General features: G+C 39.1%; 1 protein-coding gene across 1 annotated transcript; it reads right to left on the bottom strand.

Annotated features, from left to right (window-relative positions):
- Window positions 1–4,513: 4,513 nt before the first annotated feature.
- On the bottom strand, window positions 4,514–24,901 carry kdm4aa (lysine (K)-specific demethylase 4A, genome duplicate a). Its single transcript, XM_065293835.1, has 22 exons — window positions 24,784–24,901; window positions 22,535–22,687; window positions 21,918–22,093; window positions 21,186–21,300; window positions 20,048–20,241; window positions 19,625–19,674; window positions 19,450–19,553; window positions 19,223–19,360; window positions 18,720–19,099; window positions 18,422–18,582; window positions 16,641–18,337; window positions 16,422–16,488; window positions 14,770–14,945; window positions 14,302–14,497; window positions 13,914–13,990; window positions 12,599–12,654; window positions 10,364–10,472; window positions 10,022–10,210; window positions 9,640–9,813; window positions 9,442–9,561; window positions 5,830–5,922; window positions 4,514–5,751 (listed from the first exon to the last, which is right to left on the bottom strand). Exons 2-22 carry the CDS (start codon window positions 22,679–22,681, stop codon window positions 5,614–5,616), a joined length of 4,557 nt encoding a protein of 1,518 aa, XP_065149907.1. The 5' UTR covers window positions 22,682–22,687; window positions 24,784–24,901; the 3' UTR covers window positions 4,514–5,613.
- Between the last annotated feature and the right edge of the window lie 886 nt (window positions 24,902–25,787).

Raw genomic sequence — 25,787 nt, 5'->3', positions numbered from 1 at the left:
TTGAGGTAGTAAAATATTGAAAAACTGTGGTGTTTTCCTTTAAATAATTCAAAAGCCCAGAGTGAATTATTCCGCTTATACCACAGTTAGCACAAATATTACAAATTTGCTCTGGTGGTTATTTTAAAACATTTGACAGGTTAGGTGTGCGTTTATCGAAAAAATAATGCATGCCCATGGAACATTTATCAACCAATCAGAATAAAGCATTCAATAACCCCATGGTATAAGATTTTACAACATTCAGGACAAAAACATACCATATATGATACAGAAAAGCACTTGCAGTTTGCGCATACATTAATACATACAAGCTGGATGTGAAAAAACACAATTTTATAAATAAAAATAAATTCACTACATACTTTGTTCAACATTATTAATAACAACAACAACAGTTTACATTCTACATACAATTGTACATAACTACCTTTTTATCAAAAAATAAAAACAAAAAGTTTTATCATATGACAGGACAAAGCGCCATCACGCCCAGAGAGACAAACTTGACTCAAGTTTTTAAGCTTAACACAACAAAAACTGGTATATTTACAACCATTCTGTAATAGATGGATTTTATATTTGCATTCTGGAGCAAAACAACAAAAAAGCTACATTTTTTTAAAATGATTACAGAGCATGTGAAACTTTTACATGAAAATAAAAATTTTATTCAAAATTTTGCAAAAACGTGTCCCTAAAAACTACAGTATGGGTGGCATTTGTCAGCTTAAAGGGATCACAGAATATCATAATAATCATAATGTTATATTTTACCTAAAGGCTCTGTGTGAGGGTTGTGTTGATGTCACGTGACGTCGTCTTTTGTGTATTTCACTCTAGGTAAATGGATTCGTCTGATGATGACAGTAGTTGACAATGATATCTTTATTATCAATGTATTCACAATAACAATAATTCAACCCAATTATTCTTGTTCCTTGTAGTATTCTGTACAATATCGAAATAACATTGTATTACTACAACATTAGTGTGCCATGATCACACTTTATTTGCAAGATCAGAACTGTATGAGACTTAAGACTTTCCGTGCGTCCCAAACCATAGATATGTATATAAAGGCTAGATGGCTCAAGGCGGAGTCAGCTGTGTCGTCACTTGGCGGCCATCTTAGGTCAGTGCTGCCATAGTGCTGCTCCCTGCTGCTGTGGACGGAAGGTGAGTGACATACGCCAACTAAAATGCTCGTAACTTGCTGAATTCTTGACGGATTTACAAACGGTTTGGTTTTTTACAAACGTTATTAACGTGGCTATAATTCTGGATGCTTTAACATGTTTCATGAATTTTTTATTTATTTTTAGTATACGTATTCAGTGTCATAGGTACATCTTTGACGTTTATAACAAACTAATCCGTTTGAAAATCGGTAAAAAATTAAGCAAGTTATGGTCATTTAAAAATACCTGCATCATTAAAACTCAATGCTACGAGTGAGCGAGCGCCCTGTCGTAAGATGGCCGCCAAAATGCGGACGTTCCACTCAATTGGCCATCAGCGCGGACGAGCCATCTAGCCTTTATATACATATCTATGTCCCAAACTGCCTACTCCCATACTATATAGTATGCAAAGAGTACGAGAAGTAGTGCTTTTCGCCTACTATATAGTATGGAAGTATGCGGTTTGGGACGCAGGGCATGACTCTGGGTGCACACGCTGGGATGCTTTGTCGCTTAGCAACAATAAACATCAAGGTCAAGCTGGTGATCCATACGCTATTAATTAATTACGTTTTTGTTATAAAAAAAAACTAATTAATAAACATCGGTGTCTTTCTTCATGTTGTTTGTTGTTGTTCATAATGATCTTTTAAAAAGGCATTGTTCCACAAATAAAGCCCATTAACTTCGCACATGTTTATTTAGCTTTAACAATCGCAAACATGCGATTTGACAAGTCAATGTTTACACGTTAAACAGCTTAACTAACCTTTATTAGTTTGAGCGCTGGAGATTTGCAGCTCACAGCGCTTCGGTTTCATGATTTGACGCTTTAAATCCCTGAGATTACTATGAAGGCCTTCAAAGACGACGTGTCAGTTTACTGAAAAACTTCACACACGGCATGTCAACACAGTCTTTGTGTTCAGATAAGCACCACAAGAAATTTAAACTGATCGATGAAATTTGCAGAAATGGAAAAAGTAAATCAATTAAAATATGAATTTATCAGCATTTTAATCCTGAAAAATCACTCAAGGATTCCATGTGACGCATCTGTGAAAGAGCTTAAGACATCTTACTGTCAATATTTAAACTTGTAAGGAAAAAACAAGACCTTACCTGTTGTCTATTGAAAGCCCCAGGATAAATTTGTATGACTCTAGCCGGTTTAACAGTAAATAAAGGACGTCTGCAAACTATCAATAAGTGTAATTTAAAGAGGACATGTTATAAAAAACTGACTTTTTCTATCTTTAAGTAATATAACTGGGAAAATGTGAAAAAGATCAACACAGTAACTAAGTTTTGATGAACCATTCTTTGCAAGCATGTAAAAAAAATAGGTCATTGAAATTTGTCTCCGCTTGTGATGTCAGAAGGGGATAATACCACCACTAAATCTGCACTATCCAACCATGGCACTGCAATTTAGCAGATATCAACTCATTTAAAAGGATAAACCTAAAAACGGCACATTTTTGCTCACACCCACAAAGTGGCAATTTTAAATAAATTATTTTTATGATATTTTGAGGTAAAACTTAACAAATGTACTCTGGGACACCAAAGTTTTATTTCAAATCTTTAAAAAGTCTTGTGAAATGCACATTGAGTTAGTTAAGCTGTTTAAAATGTCAACATTGACTTATCAAATCGCATGTTTGCGAATGTTAAAGCTAAATAAACAGTAAGAGGACATGAGCAAAGTTTATGGGCTTCTTTGTGGAACAATGCCTTTTTAAAAGACCATTATGAACAACAACAAACAACATGAAGAAAGACACCGATGTTTATTAATAAGTTTTTTTAATAATTATTAATTTAAGTAAATAAAGATTCTTCCTGGTAATTAATAGCGTATGGATCACCAGCTTGACCTTGATGTTTATTGTTGCTAAGCGACGAAGCATCTCAGCGTTTGCACCCAGAGTCAAAGTTTTGAGTCTAATGACTCTTGTGTTTGCATATGGCGTGCCTTACAGTTCTGGTCTTGCAAATAAAGTGTGAACGTGGCACACTAATGTTGTAGTAATACAATGTTATTTTGATATTGTACAGAATACTACAACAAGAATAATTAAGTTGAATTATTGTTATTGTGAACATAAATGAGAGTGTGTTTCTCACAGAGGACACTGATAATAAAGATAATTTCATCGTCAACTACACTGTCATCATCAGATGAATCCATTTGAAATACACAAAAGATGTCACGTGATATCAACACAACCCTCACACAGAGCCGTTAGATATAATAAAACATTTTGATAGTAATGATGATTCTGCTGACAAATGCCACCCATATTGCAGCTTTTAAAGGGACACTTTTTTTTGCTAAATTTAGTATCATTTTGTTTTTCAATGCAAAAGATCAGATCACCTTTAAAAGTTTCAGATTCTCTGTAATCATTTTTAAAAATGTGTAGCTTTTTTGTTGTTTTGCTCTGGAATGCAAACCTAAAATCAGTTAGGTTACAGAATGGTTGTAATATACCAGTTTTTGTTGTGTTAAGCTTAAAAACTTGAGTCAAGTTTGTCTCTCTGGGTGTGATGACGCTTTGTCCTGTCATATGATAAAACTTTTTGTTTTTATTTTTTTTGATAAAAAGGTAGTTATGTACAATTGTATGTAGAATGTAAACTGTTTGTTGTAATTATTAATGTTGAACAAAGTATGCAGTGCATTTATTTTTATTTATAAAATTGTGTTTTGTCACATCCAGCTTGTATGTATTAATGTATGCGTGCACTTAATCTTTGTACAGCGCGTTGTGAATGTGTTAGCATATAGCCTAGCCCCATTCATTCCTTAGGATTCAAACAGGGATGAATTTAGAAGCCACCAAACAACGCCAGAGGTCGAAGTGCTGCAAACTAAGTGCTCTTCCGCCAAACAATATAGTTCTCTTTTTTATCCTCTTAAAAATTGCCACGTTATACTTTGTGCCACCATACTTACTTGTGTAACTACTCATGTGATAGTCTTTAAATAGGGAAAACATGGAAGTATTTGGTGTCTTTTAAATTCATCCCTATTTGAATCCTAAGGAATGAATGGCGCTAGGCTAAATGCTAACATATTCACGACACGCTGTACAAAGATCAAGTGCAGTCATTGAAAAAAGATAGATATGTATTAATTCATCTAAGTTGAGGTAAGAACATAGCAAAATATTGAAAAACGGTGGTGTTCTCCTTTAAAAAACAATTATTGGCAGCAATGTGCAGATTATGACAAACTCTAAATGTGTTCATTTCAAAGGTTGGTTTTGCAATACAATGCAAAAATCATTCATGGGAGAAAAAAAATTCACTACACGGAAAGAAAGATGTTGGCCACATTCTTTACTAACGCACATTAATGATTTTTACAAAATACATGAGTTTATAAAGCCTCTGTGTTTATAAGAGGAGTGAGAACAAGACTCAAAACAAAACCTTGCTGAAAGCGTAACATTTTTAAATTAACTACATACAAAATCTATCTCACAGTTTATGAACATTAAACATGTCTTATAAAACAAAGGTTTCTTCATAGAAAAAACTTGTAGAATTCCTTTATGGTGAAAATTTGCCCTCTAACAAACCAACAAAGGAGGGACTCGAACAATCTTTCTCTAAAAGCTGATGTCAATGCAATGGGCCCTGACACTCGCTTTTATCTCTGGAGTTTGGCTACAACCGAGAAGCAGTTAAAATTCATACAAGTATAGTTAAAAAGTGCAAAAATAGCTTATAAGAACATCGGGGGATTTGATAATATGTTGACAGCAGTAAGCTACATAAAAAAATGCCTGAATAAAAAATGTGTTGAAACGGAGTACAAGGCAGGGCTCGGATGGAAGTGAGAGGTTCTTGGCATTTCAGCATCTTTCCCGAAACAAAACACACCTCATAGACTTCCACAGAACAGTATCTCGTGAGGATATTGCGAAAGTTACTTTCAGAAAGCACCAGGTCATAAATAGGCTCATAAAACAATAAAAATGATTTACACTAAAATAATTATGTTCCACTAAATGTACAATATTCAGGATCCGTCTTAACAAAAAAAAGATTTGGATTCATAAAAATGAAATGACACCTTCCATTCTGTAAAAGACTGGTACAGATATGATGGTATGAAATAAAATTGTTTTTACACGAGTTACAAGCTACTGTATCCTGTGGTTGTTTATAAAGGGAGAATACGATGCTGCTGATGTTTCCAGTAAGTGCTAGATTACAAAGCCATGAAAATTCATTAAAAATATCAACATAAACACCCTGCCTCGACTCCACATCCATACCAGAAAACTGTAAGAACATGTAGGAGTCTTGAGGAAGTGGTCAAACCCACCCAGGCATCTGATCCCATCTCCCATCTGATCCTAAAATCTGCCGGATGGGTGCTGGTGGTTTTGAATGAAGGCCGCGTCATTGCCGGCTACTCCATGATGGCTCGGTAGATGACGGGTTCGATGTAGTCCCCTCTGTACCTGGAGTTGATCACTCTCTGCCTCTTGCTTTCCTGAACCTTCTTCTCTCCAAACATCTCGTCGAAGCGCATATCAGATGCCTTGGACTGAAACACACGTGAGAAAAAAATCAACACGCAGAACATTTTGAGGATTCGATTGACAAACCAAACAACGGAGCTCACCAGGCGAGACTTGACCCTCTTGGGAAGTTCTTCATCCAGAGCGTAGACGTCTTCTCTCTTTGCCGTGAGCTGCGATCCGTCCTCAAACTCCACCTGAGAAGATTCAAGGATCCATTAGAGTAGATTTAAAAGGGCACATATTACACAACATCCACTTTTATAAGGACATAAATGTCTTTTTATACAACAACCTTACAATGAAAAAAATCCACCCTCTTTTATATCCCAGTTAAACTGAAGCAGTCTCATAAGACATGCTGTTATCATTTTCTTATGAAGTATGAGTACACATTCATAAAAAATCCTGATAATTTACTCACCTCCATGTCATCCAAAATGTTTATGTCTTATTTTGTTCAGTTGAGATTTAAGTGTTTTGGATTTTTCTCCATAGAGTGGACACTTTAGTGGACCTCAGCTGTTTACGGTTTCAATGCAGCTTAAAAATGCTCTAAACGATCCTAACCGAGACATTAGGGTCTTATTTTGCCAAAAAATATTGACTTTTACACTACAACTTCCCGTCTTGCACTAGCCATTTGACGCACCTGTGTGACCTCACATAATACGTAATCACGTGGAAAGGTCACGCGTTACATATGTGAAACGCACATTTGCGGACCATTTTAAACAATAAACTGACACTAGTAGCGCTTTTCCATTGCATAGTACCCCACAGTTTAGGTCGGGTAAGCACACTTCACTTTGGCTTTGTTAGCTTTTCCATTGAGTTTAGTAACACTTTGGAGTGGGAGGGATTATAGGCGAGTCGTTATATTTGCGTGACTACTGCTGTGACATCATACAAGTGAGAGCGTCGTTGTACATTCCCATACATTTATTTATTTCTCAGTCTGCCACAAAATCAAAATTGACCACCACAAATAGATGTTTGCACATCGCGTTTATAACTACCTCTGTCTCACATGACAGTTTCTGTTTAAACACCGATGGTGTCAGTCGACGGCGCTCCACTGAGCCTCATTTAAGTTGCATTTAACCATATGTGGACGTGCGCGTCACAAATGTGCCACCACAAACTGCAAGTCTGGAAAAAAAACTGTTGTTCCTGCTTCTCAACCTGTGGATGTTTTTCATTGCTAAAAGGGAGTTTGGGAACTTATAGCAGAGCACAGATGACAACAGGTTTACTCGAGACAGCGCAGGCTAGCACAAAGGTAAAGCTAATCTTTTACATGATAGCGATGACGCTGGTAGTGACGATTCTCTCAGACCAATCAGTGATCTACAGTGTTTTTGTGTGACGTTTTGGTATCAGCTCGGGTCGCTTGGAACCCCAACCAAGGTGGTACTAAAAAAAGTATTGGTACTACGTATTTCACCCAGTGGAAAAACCTTTCAAAAGTAAGCCGAACCGACCCAAACTAAACCACACATTGGGGTACTATGCAATGGAAAAGCACCAAAAAAACTTTAATTAGTATCATTCCACATACAACAACATCAGAACGCTCCTCTTTCTCCACACTATTAAACACTGGAGCTTCACATGAATAATGCATGACCTTTCAATGTGATCACGTAACACGCAAGGTTGCGATGGTGCATCAAATGTCTTGTGTAAGATGAGAAGTTTAAAAGTGGTAGTACATATTTTTTTTTTTTTGTCGAAAATGACGATCGTTTTGCTAGATAAGATCCTTATGCCTCGGTTAGGATCCTTTGAAGCTGCGTTGAACCTGTAAACTGTTGAGGTCCACTATATGAAGAAAAATCTGGGAATGTTTTACTTAAAAACAAAGAAAGACATAGACTGCGTCCGAAATCGCATACTGTGACAGTATGTACTGAATTAGATGTAGTACCTACTCATTGACCGTTAAAATAGTAGCTACTATATAGTATGAATATGAATATTATGAATGAATTCGGATGTTGCTACATCACGTAACATACGTCGTCCTAAATGACATTAAACAAGCACAATTTTAGCACATGTGACAGTAGTTTAATATAAGTTTTTGCATTTGAATAGAACTTTGTTACCGCTTTTGGACATTTTTAATAAAACAACACCCCCCTGTCGTCTTCTTCATTCGATAACTCCTCTCCTGAGGATCACGGGATAGCAAAGTGTTCATCAATCTTGCCAGAAGTAGTAGGTCATCCGGGTACTTTTCGCATACTACTTGCTAGGGGTGTGGCGATATGACCAAAATTTTGACCATTTTATATCATGATATGTATCACAGATTTTTTTTAACTTTTAATAAGATTTTTCCATTATTAAAATCTTTAATGCCATAGAAATATCATAATTCTCACAAAAACCTTATACAAGCATAAAAAAGATGATAAAAACTCAAGATGACTGAAGATAAACAGTCAGTGATGAAGAAATGATAATAAATAATAATGTACATCATATTAAAAGGTAAAAAAGTGATTTAGTTAAGAACAGTTAGAGATTTTCTCTCAATGCTGTTTGATTAACACGTGTGAAAGACAGGAGCAAAATTAGGCAACTTCCCCTTTAAGACCAAAGTCTGGATCCAATCTCTACTGTTACACATGCATTTTGTCTTTCAGCCATTTACTTTCTTCAAAGACCTAAATGGTCATGTTCATGAGGATACTTGCAAAGATGAGAATTTTGATGCGTGTGTATTTAAGACCAATAAAGCGGCAAAAATGCTCACAAGCTTAACGACCAGCGGTTGCGCGACTTGCACGCTCCTCTCACACATATAGATCTGTCGTTTGTGTTTCAATGACTTAAAATAACTTGTTTTAAAACTGCGGTGCTTAAATACATGTACAAACGTTACGTTTTTGTGACCACATGCACAGGAAAGTGACGTGGGCCCTACTTACCCCTCTCCTACTGCTTTTCGCCTACTATAAAGCATGTAAGTAGTCAGTTTCAGACTTAGTCGTAAACACCTTGGATGACATGGGGGTGAGTAAATTATCAGAATTTTTTTATTAAAGTAGAATATTCCTTAATGTGACATCACAAAAACAAAGCCCTTCCCACAGCCACTAACTGACTGGTTAATTTTACTCAACAGTAAAATATTTCTGAATGTGTTTGCTAGCACGTTGTAGCAACAATGCTGCTAAAGATACTTTTGTCCCAGGCTGTATTCACAGGAATCAGATCTATTTTTAGGCTAAATGCACTCACTTTCTGTTGGTAAGAGAATGAGGAGCTTTAAAGGTTGGGTGCATGATCTCTGAAAGCCAAAGTTGACATCTGAAATCACCTAAACACACATACCCCTACCCCAATAGAATCTGGACCTTTTTTTGATAGACACATACGCAACCCAGGAAAGATGTCGGTTAGTAGACGTAGACACACCACTTACTGCTGTTTGGCAACAAGTGTGTTTTGGTACTCGGCCCGAACCTCTTTACGAAGAATTTTTCAAAAATCATGCACGCCGCCTTTAAAGGCACACACATGGAAACAGCTTTTGCTCCTGCCCAAATAGGGGCATTTTGGACATGCTATAATAAACGATGTGTGGGATATTTTGAGCTGAAACTTCACAGACACATTCTGGGCACAACTGATTTTGTAAAAATGTGCATAATATCCTTAATCCAAAGGGCACTAACACAGACACAATAACACAAGACATTTACCAGGTACATCTGTATGACACGAGCGGACACGAATTTGGCTCCGTACACAAGACCATCCGTCCATCTGACCTGAACCACTTCACCTTGAGGAGGTGGACCCAGCTGAGCGCAGTCACGGTTCTACAAACACAAGTCTATCAAAAACTGCCGAAAAACGACAAAATTGTATAAATAATATAAACAGTGTAAGCTCCTCACCACAATGTCCTCTGGGAAAAGGTTATCGCTGAAAGATCCGTCATCAAAGTTGACCTTATAAAACGTCTCTTTTGTCAGCTGTATGACTTCACACTGGTAATATCGGCCGTTTTTGTGTTTGCAGATGACTCTTTGACCCACGCTGAGCTCAGATCTCATGGCTGCTGCGCTTCGCTACAGGAAGAAGAAGAAGAAGAACAGAAAATCTTTCCTGTAATAAAAGCCATGGGCTTGATTCCCAGGGAATGCATGTGTTACCAAAAATCTATGAGTATGTGAACTATTTTAAGTGAGATCACACAATATGCATTGTTCTAAAAGGAAACAGGAAGAGACTATTGGGTACAATTTGATGTGTTAATGTCTGTGCACAAATTCAAACCTCTGACTGCACCGTTCCTTTGTGACGAAAGCAGGAGACGTGGACCACGAACGGCCAGTCGCCCGGGTGCATGATGACGCCGGCGGCCTGAGCGCAAGTGGGGTGGTACGACGTTGGGCAGCGGCCATGAGAGCACTGCACACAACATCCCGATGTTTTCTTCATCCGTCTTTTACAGTAATAGCACTTCTGCAAATCGCAGGAAGTCAGTTCAGAGGAAGTGAGAAGTGGAAATGTGTATAAATAACAGTAGGTACACTATGCGTACAGTAGTGCTGTTTTTCAGTTTCAAACACACTTGATGTGATGATCATATAACGTCCTGTAAAAGAAGGAACTCACCAGTTTAAATCTCTGTAAGGGAATGCCGCTGAGATCCACAGGAGATCGTTCGGTGATGTTGACAAAACGTGCTTCCAGTACGGCCACCGCACACACCACGTGAACCCATCTGCACAATCACATACATATAATATTTTATCTTAGGATCATGAACTGGAAGCACACAGTGGCATCTAGTGGTGACGTTGTGAATTGAAACCAACAGCTCAGTTCACAGCTCATTCCTTCCTTTCGAAACGCTGAGAGAAGCTACGATAGCCGCCACAGGACAAACACGTCATCGTCTGAGACAACGTAGTGATAAACACGCCCTATAGCGACGTTTGTCCATTTAGGGCTGCTGTAGAAACATGACGGCAACTTCCATGTAAGTGGACTTGTGGTGTATGTAGATAAAAACGGCTCATACACACCAAACGCGAGTTCAACGATTTGCGCGAGTAGATTACATACAAAGGCAATGCAAAGACGCAATCAGACACGTCCTCACGCGGGGCGATGCGAATGACGCAAATTGGGTGGCGCGAATGCTGCGTAAACATGCGCTATTCGCCTCAAAAGCGCCTTTGCGCAAGTTGAGAATATTTAACTCAAGCGAAAAATTCGAATGACTCAAAGTTAAATCCCACGAGTAATCTAGAGCGAGCATCGCGTGCTACACGTTTGGAGTGTACGTAGCATAAGTTAACTCTTTCCCCGCCATTGACGAGATATCTCGTCAATCAAGAGAAAACGCTTCCCCGCCAATGACGAGTTTTTCCGTCTTTCCGCAATACCCCTATTATCCACTAGGTGGCGCACTTCCACAACTTTTTAAACCCGGAAGTATTGCCCTATGGCAGGGGTGGGGAACCCAGGTCCTGGAGAGCCACTATCCTGCAGAGTTTAGTTCCAACCCTAATTAAACACACCTGAAAAATCTAATTAAAGTATTTCAGGATTACTTGAAAATGAAATTCAGGTGTGTTTGATTAGGGTTGCAACTAAACTCTGCAGGACAGTGGCCCTCCAGGACCCAGGGTTCCCCACTCCTGCCCTATGGCAAGCTGCTGCATGTCCGTGTCTGTTTTAAAGATCGCTCTGAATGGGAACTCTATGAAAAGTCCGTCGATTTTCTCATGATGACTTTATTATGAAAATTAAGCATCCCCCCAAATTCTCATTAAATCTTTTCTCGTTAACTCGTAAATAAGGAGAAATGCCAACCCTGCCAATGACGAGTTTTTCCAGCAATCCATTTTTCCGCTATTATCCACCAGGTGGCAATTTTACCCAACTTATAAAACTCGGAAGCAACCCCTTAGGGCAAACAGTAGGAAATCTGTGTATGTTTTGATCATCTCTCTAAATCTGATCTATAACAAAAGTCCTTTACAAAAATGCAATTATCTCAGCTCTTTGCTCAAAATTGTTTATTTTTGAAGAAAAGTAGGAAGAGTAGGGCTGCATAACAACTAATCGCAACTAATCATTTGCAGAATAAAAGTTTTTGTTTACAACATATATATATGTGTGTGTTGTCGTGTATAATAATGATATATATATATATATATATATATATATATATATATATAAACATACATGAATGTATGTATATAAGAAATATTTACATGTGTATGTATATACTTTTTGATATTTATATCTAATTTGTATTATATAAAAATACTTAATATATACAATTTATTTTCTTAAAATTATACATGCATGTGTGTGTATTTATATATACAAATAATTATTATACACAATTCACATTGAAAACAAAAACTTTTATTCTGTAAATGATTGATTGTTATGGAGTCCTATTTGAGAGGTGATAAAAAGAGAACAAATAAAGGTAGGATGTCGGATAAAACAAGTTTTTTGTTTAAAAGCAAAGGGCATACATTGTTTATATATTTAGAGAAGATTTTCTGGAAGGCATTAAACTTTTGTGAAAATGATAAAAAATTCTGGCGGTGGCTGGCAACTTATTTAAAAATACTAGCGGGGAAAGAGTGAATGTAATACTGAGATGTTGGTGATAAATAAGGGCAGTGATGTATCAATATTTACAGCATTATTATCTTAATGTACACTTCACACTTCAATGAAATGGCACACTGTTTTAACCACAAAAGATCTCGTGACTTTGCATGTAACAGAAGTTAAACGGTTGTGGTTAAATTACGTCATGTCCTCAGAGATCACTGCTCATGTTTCATAATGGCTCAGTGCTGACATCTAGTGTTTACATACCTGTCGCTATTGGCTCTGTGTAATGCACCTCCTCTCAATGAACACAAACAACAGCTCTGAAAATCAACAAAACATCACAATCTTACAATTAACATAAAAATCTATTTCAGGTACAATTCATTTTTTTTTTAACTAATGGAATAACAATGTTTTTTTTAAAAAAAGAGAAGTTTTTAAACACTCTCAGGTTTTTATATGTTAGTGTAACATGTTCATAAATAACTCTTGTGAACTTGAGAGGTTGTGACACTGAAACGGATTAAAAGTCAATGCAAAAATTCGTCAAAAAAGTGCAGTAAAAATGTTATTATAAAACAGTATTATAAAAATAGTATTTTTGTCTTGTTTTCAGTACAAATATCTAAAAATGTTAAATCAAGAGGCATTTTCGATAAGCAAAGAAAATAAATTAAAAAATACAAATTTCAAATTTAAGTATATTTGTGCATAAAACAAGAAAAAAATCTGCCAATGGGGTAAGCAAATTTTCCTGATTTTTTCTTTGCGTTTAAGAAAACATTTTTAATATTTTTTTGCTTACCCTATTGGCAGATTTTGTTGCTTGTTTTATGCAAAATATATATTTGATATTTTCTATTTAAAAAACTAGACTTAATTTCTTAGGTAATTTCGCTCATATAAAATATATCTTGATTTAACCATTTGTAGATATTTGTACTTAAAACAAGACAAAAACACTAAGCAAGAAAGTCATTTCAAGAAAAAAAATGTCTTAGTATTTTTTGTCTTGTTTTCAGTAATAATATAGACAAAAAATAGACAAATAATAGACAAAACAAATAGACAATTTAAGTAAATTTAAACTTAAAACATGCAAAAATATCTGCCAATGGGCTAAAATATCTAAAAATTCTTAAATTAAGATGCTTTTTCTTGATGAGCAAAACGACACAAGAAAATAAGTCTAGTTTTTAGACCAAACATAATAAATGTAAGTGATTTTGTGAATAAAACAAGCAAAAAAATCGGCCAAATTGGGTAAGCAAATTTTTCTTGAATATTTCTTGATTTAGCGTTTAAGAAAAAATTTCAAGATTTTTTTGCTTACCCCATTGGCAGATTTTTTTGCTTGTTTTATGCACAAAATCACTTAAATTTGATATTTTTGCTCTAAAAACAAGAATTATTTTCTTGAGTCGATTTGCTCATCAAGAAAAAGCATCTTAATTTAAGAATTTTTAGATATTTTTACCCCATTGGCAGACATTTTTGCATCTTTTAATTGTTACATTTCTACTGAAAACAAGACGAAAAAGTCATTTTTTGCATTGTATGTGCAGGATGTGTGTCTCACCTCTGTGAATGCATTGGCTTTACAGCGAGCACATTTCCAACTCTTTGTGACTTTTACTGCAGACACACCATAACAACCTGGAGAAAAAAGTTGAAACTGATCACACTTATCACACCCTATCCTACCACAACAAAGTCAAAACTGAAAACTCTCACTGGCTCCACTCCATCATAGACCCTGTTCATGTTAATATAATAACATCACTGGTTACTAAGCGCGAAACTTTTATGATGGCGTTTCCATTAACCAATAAACCTTTTAAACAGCAACTACTTGAGAACTACTTTGAAACAACACTCATACATGTGCCTTGATAAAACCCAGCCATAACAAATCTTGCCCTGAAATATGCACGAAACAGTCCAACGACTAAGTGAAAGGAACTCACTTGTGTGGACGCGGACGTTGCAGTTCGTGCAGCTGATAAGCAGACTGGTTCCTCCTACATCCAGGTGAGGTGTGGACAGGTGGACATCTGCGCCGTCTTCTGTGGTTTGGCTGAAACACATCTCTGGAATCAGAGGTTTGGTTTTCATCTGACCCCCTGGAAGCACAATGGCCGGCTCGCGGTCGCCACCTTCAGTCTGCGCACATACAGGAAATCAGACAGGAAGTACAGGGAGTCTTAGATAGAGTATGTCATCCACAGTAACAGGAAGGCAATAAACGGATTAGTTATGCTGGCAGTGGGTTGACGGCATGGAAAATACTACTGAATAATAAAACCAGTTCCTTTTTGCTCTACTGTATGCTGTGTCATTGTTGCAAGTGCATCATTGTTGAAACTAAACTGAAATGTTACACAATACTAAGAATAATACAATTGCAAATCTTCCTGTGTGACAGATCGACTGACCTGCTGGTATGCTTGGAAGAGCATGCATACTGCACAGTAGGGTGGTACGAGACCCCTCTTTCTGTTGTAGTCTCGCTCGATCTCTGGATTATATGGTTTGTTCTGCCACAGGTGGGTTAGAGGTCGAGCCCAAGCCTCTCCGTCCAGACCGTCCTCTTCTGACGCCTCCTGTAGCTCTGCACAACAAATGCATACACAAAGCGCATTGGTATATATACATACTAACAGATCACATGGAGTGAAAATGTCTGTGGTTGCTAGTGTTGGGTGATATGCCCCCGAGATTGTCCTATCATCAGCCTATAAGATCGGCGATACACAATAGTATTGGGGGGCGCGGCAAAAGTTTACTTATTTGTTCATTTTTTACTCATTTATGACAAGCCACTTGATTGGTGGACAAAAAAGAAGCTGATTTACTCTTAAGGGCAACACTGTCACCACTGCAACCTTCTTAAAACTGATGTCTTTAAAGCGAGAGCGTCATTAAAGCCCACCAGATGGTCAATGGGGTCCCCCAAGGATCAGTGCTTGGTCCGCTCCTTTTCTTCATCTATACAACATCCTTAGGACCTATCATACCGGCACATGGCTTTTCCAACCACTGCTATGCTGATGACACCCAGATAATCTTCTCATTTCAACCAGACGATACCAACATAGCAGCACGCATTACAGCCCGCTTGGCCGACATCTCGGCTTGGATGAAGAAACACCACCTCCAGCTGAACCTAGCAAAGATGAAGCCTCTTGTATTTCCGGCACAAGCCAAGATAAGGAATCTGCGCATGTTACAAGCTATCTCCCACAGAGTGAAGCCAACAAACCCTCTCATGTAAGGAAAAGCATGCAATGCGCATGTTAATGTGAAACGATGATAATGATAACAACAACTATCGGCATGAAAGCCTGCTATCGCCCATATGTCTGACAATTGTCAAAACACGATAGTATCGTCTATTTGCACAACCCTAACCGCACCGTGAAAATATTGGATTAAACTGAAAGCAATAAATGACCAGCTGGCTACAGATACGATCCTACGGACATTCTGGGTTGTTTAATTAAATGTTAAGTGAATCACGATGGACTGCCAACCAAATATTCAAATCAACTCCTTTGGCGTTCTGAAGAAGAAAGTCATGCAGCCCTACCATAGACTTTATCAAACATGTCCGTGAAATCACTCGTATGTCTCTGAAGAGCATTTTTTAAGCCCAAAGTGGGCGGAGCCAGACATTGACATCTTGGCAGCACACCATTCCCAGATAACTAAAAATGGGCAAAGAGGTTAAACGTGGGTGGAGCTCAGGTACCTGGCTCAGAGGTAGCTGCCTAGCTCGATGACAGTGACTGCAGCTGCAATCCACCTGTCACTCAAGTGGCCACCCCCTTAATTATGCTTTGAGGCTTAATTCAAACAAATGAGTTACAAAAAATTCACACCCCTTACAGTTGTCATGAACATGGGGGGTCTATGGAATTGACTTCCTTTTGGAGCCTAGTGGTCAGTCGATGAATTGCAGCTTAAGTCACTGCCTTGTTGGATTCACAAGAGACCTAAAGGTTTCTCTAAAGACCATTTACAGACACTGTGAGACCAGAATCTAATAGGCTGATACAACACACACAGAATCAGTGAGATATCTGACCTTCATCACTGTCCCTCATCGCAGGATGATGGCGAGGGAGTCTGGGGAGTTTGAGTCGAGATGTTTTCTGCAAAAAAACACAAACACTATATTACCACACACAGATTTTTATTTGTAAAATCAGCACAGCTGTGTTTGGCCTGTAGACATGAGTTTGGTCAATATTCAGTACGACAGCACATACTGCTCGGTAAGTTCGTATTGAGTCATTCAGATTACCTGAGACTCTGTATCTGAAGAATCGCTGTCTCGATCTCTTTCGGGCTTGATGCGTGGTTCCAACTCGCTGTAATCTCCTTTAGCATAGCTGTGGACGTGTAGCACCTCGGCTGGGCTCAGAGTCCTCTGGAAGATATACTGGACCGAAGGCTGGTTCACCTGACTGCTGCCTGCTAACACTGAGCTACACGGCAACTCCGACAGATCCAGGACTTTAGAATCGCTGGGTTCTGCAGTGACATCATAAGTCTGGGCGGAGCTAAGGACAGGGTCACTTTTCAGGCTGATGAGGTTGTCGCTGGGTTCGAGGGTCTCATCATCTGTGTGGGCGGAGCTATGGGCAGGGTCACATTGCATGCTGATGAAGTTGTCGCTGGGCTCAAGGGTCTCATCATCTGTGGGGGCGGAGCTAAGGGCAGACTCAACCTTAACACAGACAGCGTTAATGTTGGGTTCTGGGATTACATCATATGTGTGGGCGGGGCTCGAGTCGGGCTCACGTTTAGGGCTGACGATATTGTTGCTGGGTTTCAGGGTCATATCATCTATGTGGGTGGAGCTAAAGCAGGGCTCGTGTTTAGGGCTGACATGGAGGTTGCTGGGATCTGTGGTGACATCATAAGTGTGGGCGGAGCTAAGGACAGGGTCACTTTTCAAGCTGATGATGTTGTTGCTGGGCTCGAGGGTGTCATCATCTGTGTGGGCGGAGCTAAGGGCAGGGTCACATTGCATGCTGATGAAGTTGTTGCTGGGTTCAAGTGTCTCATCATCTGTGTGGGCGGAGCTAAGGACAGACTCAACCTTAACACAGACAGCGTTAATGTTGGGTTCTGCGATTACATCGTATGTGTGGGCGGGGCTCGAGTCGGGCTTACGTTTAGGGCTGACGGTATTGTTGCTGGGTTTCAGGGTCTCATCATCAATGTGGGTGGAGCTAAAGCAGGCCTCGTATTTAGGGCTGACAGGGGGGTTGCTGGGACCTGTGGTGACATCATAAACATGGGCGGAGCTAAAGTCAGGCTCAGTGCTGTTCCCAAGTTCTGTAGTGTCATCATAGGTGTGAGTGGACCTAATGCCAGGTTCGTGTATAGGGGTGGGTTGTGTGGTGACATCACAGATGTGGGTGGAGTTAAGGCTGGTTTCACTAGGGCTGATGGTGTTTATGGTTCTGTGGCTGGATTCAGGGGTGACATCATAGTTATTGCTGGCTTCATGCTTTGGGCTGATGGTGCTGTCGCTGGGTTCTGGAGTGACATGGGTGGAGTTAATGCTGGCCTGAGCAGACTGTTCTGCTAAAACGACATCACTGGAACATGAATGGGGTGTGACGTCACTGAGCTGAACTTCAGCAAGATCACCGTTTTGAGTGACATCATCAGGTTTGGTACGAATGTCACAGCTTTGAGTGATGGCATCGGACTGAGAGGTGATATCATTGTTTTGAGCCATGTCGACATCATCACACTCATCACCGATGCTGTTGGATTGTGAAGATGAAGAGACATCACTGGGTTCGAAAGGAGTTATGATGTCATTGCCTTCATGAGCCTGAGTTGTGATGTCACTGCTGGAGGTGGGATGTGGCTGCTGGTTTGATGGAGAAACCTCTTCCTCTGTTTGAGGAGGAGGGGCTTGATTATCTTCCACGTTTGGTGGAGGAGTGTCAGTCTGCATGGTTTCCTCAACATTTCCTCCACCTGAAGAAAGAAAGAAAAAAAAAAACACTAAAAATGCCTGAAATGTTTAAACACATCCCTCATTATCTCGCGGTCGCCATTTACCTGGATCAGCAGAGATGGATTGTTCTTTCCTGACATCCGTTTCATCTTGACTGAATTTAGCTTTCTTCTCAACGTCCTCTTCTTCTTGAATGTCCTCATCCTGCGCTCCGGTGTCATTGGTGGGTCTCAGGCGCTTCTGCCCCGCAATCTGCTTTGGACGGCTGCAGCATGAAGGACATCAGAGGGATTATATGAATGTTAATTTATAGAAGGACGTTTACAAGTTCAAAGCTAACAAAAGATCAACAACTAGCATGCCTTAGGTGACAGAAGAAGTGGCGTTTGACAATTTACACACCTGTTGTTCTGCTCTGAAGTGCTGCTGGGCTCCTCAACACCAAGAGCCGACTCTTCATCTTTCTCCAGCTTTCCATCCACCTTCTCCCCAACCAGCGCTCCTGCTCTCTCCTCAACACCCGCATCAGTGTTTGCATCCTGCTCCTCTTCAGGCTCCGGTTCTTCAGGCTTCTCCTCTGCTTCCGCTCCGCTGCCGTCTCCGAGCTCTCCCGTCTGGATCTCGCTCTTCCCGTCTGTCAAATCTGGTGTTTCTGGTGTGAGCTTTGAATGGTCGATGGGTGCGTTGTCCTTTCCGGCCTTCCAGAGTTTGTAACGCTCTGGCTGGAATTTGCTAACAAACACATCCATGGATATTTTCACCATGTCTTTCCGACAGGAACACTGGGGGGGAGAGACAAACAAACCACCAAACAAGATTTTCTGAGGTTCCATAGTGCAGTCCTGAGAAATATTTGGGATTTTAAAAAGTCAAAACCACCTTGCTGTACATAAAGTCAAACGTACTAATGTTGCGTGCTTGCCGTAATCAATCCAACGCCTGGTGGCGAAATTTGTGGATTCTGCGCAGTTGAAGCCATGGTTAAACCCTGCGTGATATGCAAACGGGAAGGTCACAATAAACTCTCCTGCTTCTTGAGTCACCTGAGATGCGTACAACAGAAAAGAAAAAATACACTTGAATGCACAATATGATACGTAAACGCTTTGCGTAAATATATAAAAGAACAAACCTTCTCAAAGGGAATGCCATACTTCCTCAGAATTGACGGTGAAATTAAAGTCATTTTGTGTCGTAAAAAGGCTTCACAACTCTGCGCGCTTCCAGGAAAAAATCCTGCACGAATCAAAATGTCATTGAGTTAATAATCTTATAAAGAAGAATTTATTTACAGACTACTACCGTACCTCTGGCAAGACGCTCCAATCTTTTCCCGTGCTCCGGAGGCACAGCATACCTGCAGAAAAGCTCACTTTTATTTTAAAATTAAATCATTATGTCCTCTTAAATTAATATTAAGGTTAATATTACAAATGATACTGGATATAATGAAAGCACTCCTATCACAATGAATAGGGGGACAATGCAGTCCCGCCTTCCACTTAAAAGAACCAATCAGCAATCAACTTAGGGAGGAGCTCTCTTCAGTTCCGTGAGGCACTTGTTAAAGTGTACGCATGTGCACTAGCTGAAATGACCTCGATAAAAGGTGTTTAGCATGTAATGTGTCAAATAGATAGGACTTTAGTCTGAAATAACTGCCCGAAGGTGTTGCAAACATGGCCAACTTCACTAAAGGGACTTTGATATGATAAATGCTGTGACTGTACCAGGACTTGGGTTCTCCAAAGTGAAGGTAGTTGATGCTGTAGAGATCCATGTCCTCCGTGTGCCAGGCAAATGTGCTTTTCCACATGCCGAAATAAAGATAGGGAGTGTTTACACCTTTAATTGTGACGCCACTTTCCTTCTCTACCATGTCCAAAATAGTGTTCAGATGACCAATGTTCCACTCCATCACATCCTATCAGGAGAAATAAAGACATGTATTTGCATTAAACAACATATAATGCCTAAAACCAAGCCCAAACAGAATCCACGGCTCCAGATTTTCGCAGAAAACGTGTTTTTATTGATGGAGAGCACAAACTATTTAATATTTGAGATGAAATTAAACTTCCTGAAAGTTAAGGAGAACTCACTGATCAGCATATGATCATTTCAAATCCGTTTACAAGATGAAAGCTCTTGTTATGTTTAGTGTAAAGTTATAAAATATAAAAAATATTATATTTAATGTAAACAATAATATATGGTCCTGTCCCAAATGGCGCACTTCATGTGGACTTTCGGTGTCGTGGCCTTAAATTGTGTATGCATGCTTAGTCTTTAGGGTAGTGCGTAGGGTGTCCAATCTGTCATTTTGATGCTCCAAAGTGTGGTCATCAGCGCCCCCTTTGCACCCTTGATGCGGTCTTCGGCAAAGCCGCTCAAGTCTGTCCCAAAATACGACTCTGTTGCGCCCTCGTGGACTCGCGTCAAGGGTCCCTAAGGTCTGCACTACATGATGTCTTCAAAGTGTGGACTCTAAGGAAGTCCACAAGTCCGGAGTGTGCCATTTTGGACAGGGCCTATGTCATTTTATATACAAAATATAACTCTGTCTTGACATGCAAATTATTTGGTTCATGTTGGTCCAGTTTAATTCATTGTTTGGTGTATTCATTTTCATTGTAAGCATTAAAAAAGTAATTATTTTAAATGCAATTTTGTAATATTTACAGCTTCAATTCTTTTTAAAACATTTAAAATAATTCCGCAGATTTTTCCCAAAAAATTTCCACAGAAAAAGCTAAAAAAGTTTCTGTCTGGCCCTGCTTATAACACTTAGCAAATTGTTTTTTGCAGACGGCCATATGGTATAGAAAATAAATGCTACACCGGTAAAGAGCGGGCGAAATAACTCACTGGATCATAGAGGGTCCCGCTAACATCTGCTCCGTATAATGGAGGGTTGAATGTTAAATTCTTCCAATATTTCCTCTCCAGCTCTTCAAAATCAGCATATCTGGGATTACAAAACCTGCAATGAGAAATTCAGATAAAGGTTTAGTTACACATCCACTTAAAGACCAGAAACTTTTATCAGGTAAAAAGGATTAGCAAGGATTTTAAGATGTCAAATAAATCTTTGCTGTCCCCAGAGTACATATGTGACGTTCTAGTAAAAAATACCATATAGATAATTTATTATAAGATGTTAAAATTGACACTTTGTATGTGCCATTTTTGTGTGTGTCCTTTAAAATGCAAATGAGCTGATCTCTGCACTAAATGGCAATGCTGTGGTTGGATAGTGTAGATTAAGGGGCGGTCCTATCCCCTTCTGACATCACAAAGGGAGACAAATTTCAATAAGCTATTTTTTCCCATGCTTGGAGAGAATGGTTTACCAGAACTAAGTTACCGGGTTGATCTTTTTCACGTTTTCTAGGTTGATAGAAGTACTGGGGACCCAATTATAGCACTTAAACATGAAAAAAGTCAAATGTTCAATTTAATACAATTTCATAGCATCAGTATTCTCAAAAAATCAAACCCATGACTATTGGATTGTTAGTGCATTGTTCTACCAGTTTAGCTACAGTGTTAAGTTTGATTTATCTGTGGTATCAGACTGAATCAAGCTTTAGTACTCACTTGTCTGTGTTGGCAGTTTTGCGAAACTCGCGGACTGTCATGGGTTTCTTCTGGATGTTGTACTGAGTGAAGAGACCTGACTGTCCGGTGACAACCTGCTGAATAGGGGTGGTAATTACCAAATCATCGATGTCGTCATACGTGCGCCGGGGCTTCCAATCTTTGGGTGGCACAACCTAAGCCAATCAAAAACATCCAAAGATGAGACAAAATAAACACACAACCACCTGAAGTCTGAGATGTCAATCCTACAACAGTCACAATTAGGGCTGCATGATTAATGGCATGTGATTGTCACAGTAAAGCCGGTTCCTTAATTAGTAGTAAATCAGCTGCTTTCAGATGGAGCGACATTTACTACACAGAGCCAAATTACACTGACAAGCGGGGAAATATCGCATACATAATGGCAGGCGATTCATCCGCAATTATGAATGCGATATTTCCCTTCTTGTCAGTGAACTACGACTCTGTGTTGTTAATGTCACTCCATCTGAAAGCAGCTGATGGCGATTTACTACTAATAAAGGAACCCGCTTACTGACGAGATGCGCGTGACAATCGCATGCGATTTATCGTCCAGCCCTAGTCACAAACTTTAAGAAGAAGCTGCTAACCTTTGCCATGCCCGCTCTGTGAGCACCCTGTGACTCCATATATGTGATGTATCTGTTGAAGTCTTTGAACTCCTCTTTAGTTGGATGAAAGGTCATAATCCTGATTCCGGGACTCTGAGAGCTCTGAGACACAGAGTCTGTAGCCATATTGTCCTGTATGAAAAAAACAAAGCAGTTTAAAGACATAAATGTCAATATAAAACAAAAACACTAAATAATTTAATAGTTGTCAAGTCGATTAATACTCTGCTCTTGTGTCTGTTTTTAAAAAACACAGCACTTTTTTCACATTGTTCGACTTACAGATGTAGAATAAAATAAATTTGCATGTTTTCAGTGTGAGGACAAACTTAGCTGCTACTCCGCTTTTTGGAACACAACATTAAGGCAACATTGCATAATTAAATGCATGTTATAAATGACTCAAACTAACAGTGATTTCAGATCGCTAACTGTGCATTCACACCAGCCGCGGAAGAGGCGGCAAGCGCGGATGATTTACATGTTAAGTCAATGCAAACACGCGATTAGGCATCCTGTGGCGCGGTACACGCGGTAGCCGCGGCGCGGATGTCGCAGAACGCGCGGAAGGCGCGGAGCGTTCCGCGCATTCCGCACGAATTGAGCGTTGCCGCGGGAAACGCGCGAGTTCAAAAATCTGAACTTTGGCGGAATTCCGCGCCGCGTTAACCAATCAGGAGCTTGCTGTAGTAGTGACGTGATTACAGGAAGCGAGCGGAGTGGTGTAGTCTCCGCGGAGTCGCAGAAGCCCCTCCCAAGACGCGGATTTCCGCGTGAATTTCTCGAATGATTAAGCGAGTAAACTCAAAATGTTCAAGCGGCAAACTGGACGCGGTTCACGCGTTTTTGCCGCCTCTTCCGCGGCTGGTGTGAACCCACAGTAAGGACTTACTGACCAAACGCCGCAGTACACGAAATCGATGTGAATAATATTGGCTGTGTGATTTAGAATCGATATCAGTCAGGTGTTATTAGTGTGTATCGGCATTTATCGTCTCATCCCTAGTTGGAACCCATAAACTTATACGCTGCTACCATGATACAGTGTAAAAAAAGTTGGCCTTAAGTTTAAAAACTTAAAAAGTAAGTTACATGGTTGCCTTAATTTTCCTTAAGTTAATTCAACTTAAAAATATTTGTAGACTCAACTTTTAAACTAATATTTTTAAGTTGAATTAACTCAAAATTTTAAGGCAACTTACTTTTTTAAGTTGAAGCAACAAATATTTTTTTTACGGTGTACAACTACCACTGAGCTTCACAGGATCACAAAAAAATAGTATAAAATATTAATATAAGTTAGTTTACACTGAAAATTATAAATGATACTATTAAAGTAAAAAAGTACTTTTTGCATATTTGTTTAGATTATTTTGCATTGATAATCAAGTAAATGTTGTGATCACAAAATGTTAAAATCACTATTATACATAAAAAATATTCAACTATTTTATTAAATATTATTATTAAACAAACTTACTAAAAATCATAATTTAGCCTACAACGTGCGTGCATTTTAAGATATAAAGTCACTATGCCGTTTTATTCAAACAAACATTAAATATTAAAGTTAACAGTTCATGAACGTTATAGAAATAAAGTTAAAATCAACTTTTGAAAAGTCACAACATATAACAAAGTATGGCAAACAAGTTTAATTTAGTGTAAGAGATAAAGTCAGTATGTTGTTGTATTTAAACAATAGGTATATGAAGTAGTCCCGCTTTATTATTGTTATTATTAGGAATGTCAAAGCTCGTGTCAAAACAGACAGACTGCATTAGCATGCTAACTGACATTAGCCCGTTACTAACACCATATCTGATCAATCTAAGTGTTAAATCAGACAGATCCACAAGATCTCTTGTGATCTTTTTAACAGGATCATTTAAAGTTCCTAAGCAAAAAATCTGTCAAACTCAGACACCGAAAACAACAACAAAACAAACACGCGCGCGGCTAAAGCTGCTGAAATGACACAAAACTCACAACTGTCACACAAACGCACACCTCGAGTCCAGACACACACATACGCGCTCGTGTTTATAAACACAGCTCGCTAAAGTCTCGGATAATCTGTTAAAAAATGAATTATTGATCCGCTCAAAACTTTGACGAGCTGTTATGCTAACTGCTGTAAACACCGACACTCACGAGCTCAAACACAAACGCGATGCTCAATAAAACACGATGCTTTCTGTCAGGAGGCAAGAGGGCAGTTTACTCACGCGTGTCGAGGGGGCAAACGAGAGTCGTTGAGTGCACGAACGAAGAAAAATAGCACAGAAAAAGACGATTATACGGCAGACATGTCCTCCATTAGAGTGCACCGCGACTGCGCATGCGCACGAGGACACTGTTTACAACCATAGAAGAAGGCGTTCCCCTTATCAACTCAGTGACCCACAGATCCACCACCGTACCAAAGAACTCAAGAGGTGAAACTCTCATGCATTTTAGGTAACATCCACGCGTACTGTTGTGTTAAAGTTTTGCCTCCATTAAAGTCACAATGAAATTGAAATTAAAAAATTTTGTAATATTGTGGTATTTTTTTATACAAATGACTTGTATGTGAGCTTTCATTATTTTTTAAAAATGCATTTGCCTCATACTTTTTAATCAAAATCGTTACCCTTTACTTCCGGTCACGGGGTATGGCAGATGGGCGGGACCTTGGAAAAGATAGCAGCGATAAGCCAATAGCAAACTAACCCAACTTCCAACCATCCAATCAATTCTCGATAGACGATTTTAAGTCATATTTCTCATATGAATAACTTGTTTAGGGCAGGACTACCGGTAAATTAAAAACCATACTTAATTAAAAAAATTCCCCCTTTTTCTTAAATTCTCAGCATTTTCCAGATTCTGCGAGGTGTGGGGGTGAGCGGGGCACAAACTAACGCGGGGATAATTGTAATACCGCTACTTTACATATTTCTACAGGGCCGGGCAGAGCTATTTGTGTTTTTGGTCTGTTTCTCTTACTGTCAGAAGATCTCCTGTGAAATTGTGAAACGTTTTGATGTGTTTGGTTAAGATATTGAACAAAGAGTGTTTTGGAGGCATAAAAGTAAAAAAAAAATGTGATTTCTGAGTTGGGTGTGTAAGTCACCAAATCCAACCTTATACTATTTTATTCACTGTCTTGTAACCTAAAACATAACACCATTTCGAAAACATGTCAACAACTCCTAATAACTGATAGCTGGGATTGAAAAACATTTTT

This window comes from Paramisgurnus dabryanus, chromosome 7 (genome assembly GCF_030506205.2).
Source record: "Paramisgurnus dabryanus chromosome 7, PD_genome_1.1, whole genome shotgun sequence".
NCBI classification, from domain to species: domain Eukaryota; kingdom Metazoa; phylum Chordata; class Actinopteri; order Cypriniformes; family Cobitidae; genus Paramisgurnus; species Paramisgurnus dabryanus.
This window is presented reverse-complemented; position numbering and strand designations above follow the sequence as displayed.

Coding starts and splice junctions, on each gene's coding strand:
- kdm4aa (XM_065293835.1), bottom strand. CDS start 22,681: ATGGCTACAGACTCTGTGTCTCAGAGCTCTCAGAGTCCCGGAATCAGG. Junction 18,338..18,421: donor ATCCATCTCTGCTGATCCAG/GTAAATGGCGAC, acceptor TTCTTTCTTCAG/GTGGAGGAAATGTTGAGGAA. Junction 14,498..14,769: donor TCTTCCAAGCATACCAGCAG/GTCAGTCGATCT, acceptor GTATGTGCGCAG/ACTGAAGGTGGCGACCGCGA.